Source organism: Sinocyclocheilus rhinocerous, unplaced genomic scaffold, assembly GCF_001515625.1.
Source record: "Sinocyclocheilus rhinocerous isolate Xijiao unplaced genomic scaffold, SAMN03320098_v1.1 scaffold3305, whole genome shotgun sequence".
In the NCBI taxonomy this organism is placed as follows: domain Eukaryota; kingdom Metazoa; phylum Chordata; class Actinopteri; order Cypriniformes; family Cyprinidae; genus Sinocyclocheilus; species Sinocyclocheilus rhinocerous.
Genome location: NW_015637159.1, coordinates 104,720 through 113,863, shown reverse-complemented (window position 1 = coordinate 113,863; position 9,144 = coordinate 104,720). Strand labels below are relative to the sequence as shown.

The 9,144-nt window shown below is 37.7% G+C and overlaps 2 protein-coding genes across 3 annotated transcripts in view; both read left to right on the top strand.

Moving 5' to 3' along the window:
• Positions 1-1,654, top strand: part of LOC107748779 (WAP four-disulfide core domain protein 1-like) — a gene marked incomplete at its 5' end in the record, with an annotated part of 3,107 nt that extends 1,453 nt beyond the window's left edge. Inside the window, 4 exons of the mRNA XM_016563722.1 lie at positions 621-761; positions 967-1,017; positions 1,123-1,202; positions 1,261-1,654. Of these exons, the coding sequence (XP_016419208.1) occupies positions 621-761; positions 967-1,017; positions 1,123-1,181 (251 nt within the window). The remainder of the gene's footprint in view (positions 1-620; positions 762-966; positions 1,018-1,122; positions 1,203-1,260) is intronic.
• An 883-nt stretch (positions 1,655-2,537) lies between these two features.
• The window catches only part of LOC107748774 (U3 small nucleolar RNA-associated protein 4 homolog), an 11,266-nt gene continuing 4,659 nt past the window's right edge, over positions 2,538-9,144 (top strand). The window contains exons 1-13 of one of the 2 annotated variants that reach the window (XM_016563716.1): positions 2,538-2,642; positions 2,971-3,143; positions 3,283-3,471; positions 4,190-4,274; positions 4,377-4,466; positions 4,573-4,784; positions 5,389-5,560; positions 5,669-5,760; positions 5,853-5,949; positions 6,636-6,700; positions 7,140-7,262; positions 7,431-7,587; positions 7,822-7,928. In XM_016563716.1, coding sequence (XP_016419202.1) covers positions 2,985-3,143; positions 3,283-3,471; positions 4,190-4,274; positions 4,377-4,466; positions 4,573-4,784; positions 5,389-5,560; positions 5,669-5,760; positions 5,853-5,949; positions 6,636-6,700; positions 7,140-7,262; positions 7,431-7,587; positions 7,822-7,928 — 1,548 coding nt within the window. In that variant the 5' untranslated portion in view covers positions 2,538-2,642; positions 2,971-2,984. The remainder of the gene's footprint in view (positions 2,643-2,970; positions 3,144-3,282; positions 3,472-4,189; positions 4,275-4,376; positions 4,467-4,572; positions 4,785-5,388; positions 5,561-5,668; positions 5,761-5,852; positions 5,950-6,635; positions 6,701-7,139; positions 7,263-7,430; positions 7,588-7,821; positions 7,929-9,144) is intronic. The other variant, XM_016563718.1, reaches the window with a different exon arrangement.

Genomic DNA, 9,144 nt, shown 5'->3' with positions numbered 1-9,144 from the left:
TTGATCGCGTCCAGTGTAGTCAGACTTTAGCTGTTGTAGACACGGTGTTACTCACCTATTGAGAAGAAACAAAGCAACCTCGGCGTCCGATCGCAGGCCTCCGCTCCTTGAGTTCTCTCCAGCGCTGGAAAGCTGATCCGATATTTACACGGGTCCTACTTCTTGCCTTATTGTTCCGCAGACGTTTTCCTCTTTTGTTTTTTTATCCGCCATCTCTATCTTTCTGTCGCTCGGCTCGGCTAATGTCCGTCCCATGCACTGAACGCGCTCTCCTCCACATCACGAGTAGACACGCCCCTTATTGCTGATTGGCTACAAGTTTGTTTTGCGATTCGGCCCGAATCAGTTTTCTAAAGTGTTTTTGAAAAATCACTTACTCTGCCTTTAATGTTATTTAATACCTTTTCTAACTGCAACACTGCCATCTGTAGGTGGGTTTCTATTATTACTAAATCAAGTAAAGAACAAGAATCACATAAACACTTTGCCTGCAATAAAACATTCTGGTGCTCAAACCAATGAATGATATTTTGTATCAGAACGCACTGGTAGCTTGCCTGAACACAGATATGCACACAGTGGAACACACCAGTAACTTGCTTGACTGTCTTTATGTGTAGCTGAGGCCTGCAGCACCACAGAGGATGGAGATGAGCCTTTGCTCTGCCCAACTGGTTACGAGTGCCACATTATCAAGCCGGGAAACCCATCAGCTGGGATCCCAAACCGAGGCCAGTGCATCAAACAGCGTGGAAACTCAGGTCTGAAGGGGCTCCTTTATCCAAACTTTCATTCATACATTCATCACGCCATCCACACACACGTTATGTGTAATGTGTATATATAAACATTGTTTCAGAAAACGTCTAAGCAAGATTACATTCACACATTCAACAGCAGATTTTATAATTAATATATTTAAATAAAAATATTAATACCATAAACATTTAACTGTTCTCCCACTAGATGGACGTAGCCTGAGACACAAGTCCTTCAAAGATTACAAGGATTATTTAGGTTAGTACGACCACCAATTTATTTCGTGTTTCAGCTGTAGGGAAGGGAAGAATAAAAGCGGCCATTATTAATAGAATGACAATGAATTGAATCTTTATTCTTCAGGAAGTAACTCCAACAATGCAGTGAGCTATGAGAAACATCAGCACAAGCATTTGGGCTGAGACAGGTGAGTTGAGTTTCACCACTGAATCCCAACTTTTGAATCCTATTTTTTGTGATTTAATGTTTTACTTTTTCTCATTTAGGTGACTGAAAGTTAACCAGTAACCGGTGACCCTTATACTTGAACCCCAACCATCAAATCCAACAGAACTGCACAAGCCTTTCTCTTCAGCTCAAACCAGAGATCGGTTCATATCTGGTGCTCTTTTTCTTAGGCGCTTAATGTGGAGTGACAGAAATGCAAAGCTAAAATTTCCTACCTCTTATAAAAGCCAAAAACAGACCACAGAAAGTATCAAAGAACTTATACAATAACATGTCTTATACATATGCCTACTTCGGGTAAAAAAGCAGAATTAACTATATGTGAGTTGTGTTGAAGGAAGATACTTTGTGTGGTTTTTATGCTGCTGAGTCTGAACTCTTTTTTTTCACTTTAAACACCAAAAACAGCTAGTTAATGTATGCTGAATGCTCAGTTATACGGTGGCCGCGAAGTGCAAAGCAAATCACAACTCTGAAAACAAAATAACAAATTACAAACCCAAATGCAAGTCTAAAAAACTAAATAACAATTCAGAAAGCACAACAACAATTCAGAAAACATTATAACAAGTCAGAAAACACAATGACAAATTCGAAAACAAAATAACAAGTCAGATTGCATTTGCGTTTGTAATTTATTTTGTTTTCAGAATTGTGATTTACTTTGCATTTCCTGGCCACCGTACAGTTACTATGTCTGTGGATTTAAATTTTGGTACAGAAATGCTCCATAAATCAGCACATACTGGACTGGTGTCTTACCTCAGGCCCGCCCTGAGTGAGCTGTCATCAGTCCGCCATTGTTTCACCGCTGGAGCAGATTTAGACAAGAATGACTCCTAATAAGTGATTGAGGTGTTCTGTTGTTGGATGTAATAGTGAACATAGCAGTCTTCATTTACTCCCGACATCTGAGCCGCTGAAGACGCAGTGGATTACTTTTGTTTTTGAATGGAATGCTCCCAGATCTGCCTAAATGTGTCTATGTTGGCGCAAATCATATATATATATATAATATCATTACCTCCCCTGGCACGTTTTGGTTTACTATTTTATTTTTTGTAGTTATTTTTTCCTTTTTCACCCTTATTTTTATTGTTTTGTAAATGGTTTAAATACTTTATACATACGTATAATGTGTTATATTTGCAACTGAACAAATTTTGATTCTAAATCTGATTTATGTAATTAAATTGTAGCTACATTGTAATTATAGCTTTAACTGGCATATCGCACCTACATATTATTATAATTATTGTTTTATTTTGTTTCGGGACCTTTGTTTTGAAATTAATTTTTTGTAGAGCTTCCGTTCCGGGTCAGGGGTAACCAACGTGGTGTGTCTTGCAGCTCAACGTGTGAGCTGCTTCTAAGTGGTAAAACATCTGAAAGAGAGTAATATATAAGAAAAGAAGGTAAGGCGAAAGACTTTGTCATTTTGAACTTGCATTCAGTTTTTCTCGGGTCATTCGGCATGAAGTATGTGCCACCTAAATCTGTAGTTAATCTACTTCAGAAAGACATTTTCATGGACAAGCCAAAATATGATGCGCTTAGTCGAATTGTCAGATAAATAAGCAAATTATGATATTTTTAAAAATAGTTTTATTTGCAGTTATATAAACATTTATGCTCCTCTTGTCGTTCAGGATCTCTGTATTGACCAGTCCGCACTGATTCAACTACTTGATCAAAATAGCAGACGCTTCTTTGACTAAAACAATGTTCTTATGATGTCTACAGATCTCAGATCAGCGATGGGGGAGTTTAAAGTTCACCGGGTTCGGTTCTTTGATTACATGCCCTCGGGAATCAGAGCCTTGGCTTTCAACCAGGATACCGAAAGGATGGCAGTGGCGAGGATGGACGGATCAGTGGAGGTTTTCCACTGTTCAGACAGATTTTTCCAAGAAAAGGTTCGTTCAGTCATATTTGGCAAATTGATGCTCATAAGACACCTCTGTCTTAGTATTGGGGACCAGATATATGTTGATAAAATGGTTTTTGATCAGCAGACTTTTTAAAGATGCTTATTTATGTTTCCCATGTCCACAGATCATCCCTGGTAGAGAGCAGTTTGGGATTGAAGGCCTGTCCTGGGTTGGAGAGCGTCTGTTCAGTGCGGGACTAAACGGTGGAATAACTGAGTATGATCTGACAAACCAGAAAGTGAAATACACCATAGATGCGTATGGAGGGCCAATTTGGACCATTGCAGGCAATCAGCAAGGAACACACTTAGCGGTAGGTTGGGTTCCAATAATGCTATGTGTACATTAACAAAAATCAGCTGCGCTTAATGTATATATGTCATTGCATTAGATAATGAAAAATTTATTTAAAAACAAATTAGATTTATTTTAAGGTAAGATAATCCAAGCAAACACTTGTGAAAAAGAAGTATGCATAATTGTATTGAATGTGCACTTGTAGTGTACCTCAAACCTAAAAAATATATTTAAAAAAGCTTTACTTGCATATTATATAATACTAATGAAATAAAAGGCCACTTAATGGTACTTAAAGAAAGTACACTTTTATGACTATGTTTCTCTTATTAATCACTCTTAATTATCACTCTTCAAGTTCAACTGTTTGCATTTGAAGTAAATTTAAACTATAACATATTTTCATTTAATTGTAAATAAATATTACATTCAGTTCACACGTAAGTACATTCTTGTTAATTATATTATTCCTGTAGTAAGTGCTGTTTAAATGTGTGCTAAAGTGTACTTCATAAAAAGACGTTTGTTCAGTTTTTGTGTTTTTAACTCACTCTTCAAGTTCAACTGTTTGCATTTAAAATCTATTTAAATTATATTTTCATTTAATTGTAAATAAATATTACATTCAGTTCACACGTAAGTACTGTGTGTACAGTAAGTGCTGTTTAAATGTGTGCTAAAGTGTACTTCATAAAAAGACGTTTGTTCAGTTTTTGTGTTTTTAACGTTTGTAGGTTGGTTGTGAAGATGGAACTGTGAAACTGTTTGAGGTGAATGAAGACAACATACAGTTTGAGAGAAATCTGGACAGGCAAAAAAGTGAGATTGTGGTCATATTTGAAACTTTCATATGAATGTCATGATTTGTTATTGCATTTAAAAAAATAATTAAATCTGAACATCTGATTACCTGTTCCATAGGCCGCATTGTCTCTCTGTCTTGGCACCCATCAGGCTCCAAAATAGCAGCTGGAATGATGGATATGATCCAGGTTTTTAATGTAGAGACAGGTAAACAGCGTCTTGCTTCCAGAATGTATTATTGTATTCAGTGATGTAGAATTAGTACATAAACTGGAATATATGAACGTAATCAAGTGTTTGATATGTTTTTCAGGCCACTCTATGCACAGGATGCTGGCTGACAGAGGGGTCGGGACATCCCGCAGTAAGGAGTGTGTGGTGTGGAGTGTGGTCTACCTCTCAGATGGGACAATCATCACTGGTGACTCTGTGGGAATGGTCAAATTGTGGGATGATCAAACTGGTACACTAATCAAAAGCCATAATGTCACAAAATGTGATGTGTTGGCATTATCAGTCTCTCAGGTGAGAAGATTGCTGCGGGTTTGTGAGCAAATGTTATAGTTTCACCTTTATGACTTTATTCACTATTGCTCAAAACTTTGGGGTCAGTAAATGTTTTTTTTGTTAGTTTTTTTAAATTCTCACCAAGGTTGAATAGATACGTTACAAATAAGTAAAAACAGTAATATTGTGGAATATTATTACAATTTAAAATGACAAATTTCTTTTTTTAATATACTTAAAAATGTAATTTATTTTCTGTGATGGCAAAGCTGAATTTTCAGCATCATTACTCCAGTCTTCAGTGTCACATGATCCTTCAGAAATCATTCTATCATGTTGATATTTTTGTGGAAGCCATGATACATTGTTTCAAGATTATTTGATTAATAGAATGTTTTTAAAAAAAAACAGCATTTATTTGAAATATGAATGTTTTATAACATTACAAATCTTTACTGCCAACTTTAATGCATCCTTGCTAAATAAAAGTGTTAATTTATTTTAAAAAAATTAAATCCCCCAAACTTTTGAATCCCCCTTAAATCTTTCTCTTAAAAGAATACATGACATACTATAAGAATACGAACAGGATAACATCTTATTGTACCCTCTTGAATGACAGAATGAGGACAGCCTTGTTGCCGGGACATCAGAAGGAATTGTGGTACAGTTCCAGTTCGTCTCTATGGTTTTGGGAAAGGATGACAAAGAATGGGTCAGAACCAGAACATTTAGGAACCACACGCATGACATCAGAGCTGTGGCGGAGATCACGACGGCTGTGGTTTCAGGAGGTGAGCTTATTCTTAGATGATTCCAACCGAGCTGCCTCCATCACACATTTCATCATATGACTGAAGTATTTTTGTTTAAAATAGTTTAAAAGAGCATTCTCGTCTCAGGTATGGATGCACAGCTGGTTGTGAGACCTTTATTAGACAAGATCGAAGAGAGGTCAGCGGCCTCGGCTTTGAGGAAGATTCACTTTCCACATGTGAGTATTGTGAAACTGTGACTTTCACATAGACAACATGTTTGTAATTGATTCTTAATGAGAGGAACTTGTTCTGCTCTGTTGCATTGCAGAGGAGACTGGTGGCCTGTGCAAGGAAGTCAGGTCTGATGCTTTTCCAGTACCCTGGTCATCTGGAGCTCTGGAGACTGGGAGAGAGTGAAGGAAAAGGTGAGGATGATATTTAGTGTGATCCTTGATATAGAATAGATGTTTGGACACTCCTAATCTTTCTTTACAATTAATACTTCACACATTTTAGAAGAATAGTAAAGTAATCAGAAGCTATGAAATGGCATAGATGGAAATAAGGAAATTGTTTAAATTTTAAGTAGCTGTTTTCAACATTGAAAATAATAATAAATGTTTCTTAAGCACCAAATCACCGTATTAGAATGATTTCTGAAGGGTCATGTGACACTGAAAACTGGAGTAATGAAATTCATCAGAGGAACAAATGCTATTTTAGAATATATTAGAATAGTTATTTTAATAATATTTCACATTATTACTGTTTTTGCTGTAATTTTGTCCAATAAATGCAGCCTTGGCTAATTTTTAGCTTTGTCTTTCTCTCAACTGTCTTCATGAGGTGCATTCTGGGATGCTTTTATACAGTATTCCCATACCGAACATTTTTATTTCTGGTCAAACTCATGTTGGAATGTTTTATAAAACTAATATCAAGCAGAAAAGCATTAGCCTTTAAATGAGAAAATATTTTAAATAATTAGAAACAAGTTTAGTCAAGTGTCTCCAGACTTTTGACTGATAACACATGAAATCGTTTCTAGAGTTGACTTTAGTATGAAAGGTCAAAATTGATTTTGTGTTAACTATTGGTCTTCTGTTTTCAGGCATACCAGGAAGCAGTTTATTTGTAAAAAGAAATCCAGAGAAGCTGCTTCATTTGAAAGTGAAGGTACAATGCTTGTTTTGAAACTCAATGCATTTTTTAAGGCACAATGTAAATATTTTTTAAACATTAAAATTAGGGCTGCACGATAAATCGCATGCGATATTTAACGCGCATCTTGTCAGAAAAGCCGGTTCTGTAATCAGCGGTAAATCTCCATCACGTGCGGGCTTTCACATCGAGCAGCATTAACTACACAGAGCCGTTGTTCACTGACGAGCTGCGCAAAACCACGTTCATATTCGCACGATTTTTTGCGCAGCTTGTCAGTTAAATATCGCATGCGATTTATCGTGCAGCCCTAATTAAAATTGATTAGAATGATTTCACAAAATACCCATATCGAATAATCATCTGTATAATAATAATAATAATCAGCTGTATGTGGTGAGAGTTGTGACATCCATAGTGCTGCTGAAATGAATGAAATGCTGTTTATCTGCAGGGTGAGGATCACATCCGCTGCAGTGCCGTGTCTCCCTGTGGAGAATGGATTGTGTACTCCACAGCCAGCACTCTACGGCTCTACAGGCTACACTGCGACAATAACAACATCAGCATCACCAAGGTACTGTAGATTTCTACAGAGCTGCATGAAAACACATTACATGGCCCTGAAGCTTGCTAAAGAAATGCATAATTCTCATTGCAATTTGAATAATCTAATGATCTCAGATAAAGGGCCCATTAAAACTGATTAAATGGTAGATCAACATTCTTTTTTTTTTTCTTTCAGATATCCAAACTTCCAAAGGTACTCAGCTCAGCCAATCAGCTTTGCTTCTCCTCAGACTCCTCCCATTTGTTTTCCGCCTCTGCACAGTCATCAGTGCACTTAGTTTCTATCAGCCAATCAGGATGCAAGTTTGTGGGCACCCTTAAACCTAAGTCAGGTGAGAGGACTATAGGGTTTCTTCTCTAGGCTGGTGTGAAAATGTTAGTTTTATAATTAATACTTGTATTTTCCAAGGATGCATTAAGTGGATTGAAAATGACAATAAAGGCATTTATAATTTTACAAAAGATTAATATTTCAAATAAATGCTGTTCTTTTGAACTTTTATTCATCCACTAATCCTGAAAAAAAAAAAAAAACGTATGGATGTAACAAGTTTGTCCTCCTCCAGGTTCCCATCAGGCCATTCACTTATTAGCAGCCAGCGAGGATGGCAAATGGGTGGCTTCCGCAAACAGTGACCATGAGGTTCACATCTACAACCTGCAGACACGGAAGGTGCATTTTATGACCACAGTGTTTGTATTAGAGGTCTACACGGGTCCAAAAATTCGTAAAATTCGTAAAAAACGAGACCCGTAAATGTGCTACACTGAACCGACCCAGACCCGTCTATTATTTTGAAAGTTGGACCCGGGCCCGTGCAGAACCGAGAAATGTCAAAAATGTACTACCCGGAACCGACGCGGACCGTCAATTAGGCTATTTGAAAGATAGACCCGAACCCGGCTGGGAAGACACAGACCCGACTGGACCCGATCGGCACATATTCCACAGCAAATTGCTATTAACAAGTTGCGAAAATTAAACTTTTTGTCTTACCTAATGTAAGAAGCCTTCTCCCTTGTACCTGACTGTGATGCACACAATCCTCCTTGCCAAGAAAGTTCCATCCTTTCTATTATTCCTTTCTATTATTCCTCTCTTGCCAATTGAAATGCGTAATCCACTCATTATTCCAGTTTCAAAAGTCCAGTTGCTGTCACGGTGACGGATGACAAATGCGACTTTGCAGTTTTGCATTTTTTGTATCTCGAGTCAACTTGCATAATAATTTAGACTGTTTGCCCATTTGGATTATAATAACGATTCCTCGTCCAGTGCCATGGCTGCTGACGTCAGCTTTACTTATTTGCTATCATCTCTGTGCTCTCTGAGCCGAGTCTGAGCAAAAATTTTAGATATAACAACAAGACGGTTCATTCATAATATTATTTAAAAAATAATAAATAATAACTCACATCACTCATGAAGGTATCCATTATCACCGTGCGTGTGCATTAACTCCGCCCACCCTGCTTCTGATGACGTCGCTCAGGGTTTTTTTTTCCACTTTATTTCAAATGACCGACTCACACTTTTCTCATCCTAATTTTACAAGTTGAAAGTTACAAAACAACACACGCACAGCGCTGACTGACTCTGATAACGGCCGGGTGTTCTCCGAGTCCGATCGACTCGGGTATTACACACAATGTTAAACAGACCTGGGACCCGACCTGGCTGACCATTTAAAATATAGCCCCGAACCCGTACGGATCCCGGGTCGGGTCCTCGGGTCTCGGGTCCTCCGTGTAGACCTCTAATAGAGACTCTGCTGCTGATGACGTAGCTCCGCCCCGCAACATCATGTGCGCAATGAGTGATGCAACAGCCAATGGGAGTTTTCCCAATTTATGCATGAATTTAACTAATTATTTTAACTCCGTTACAT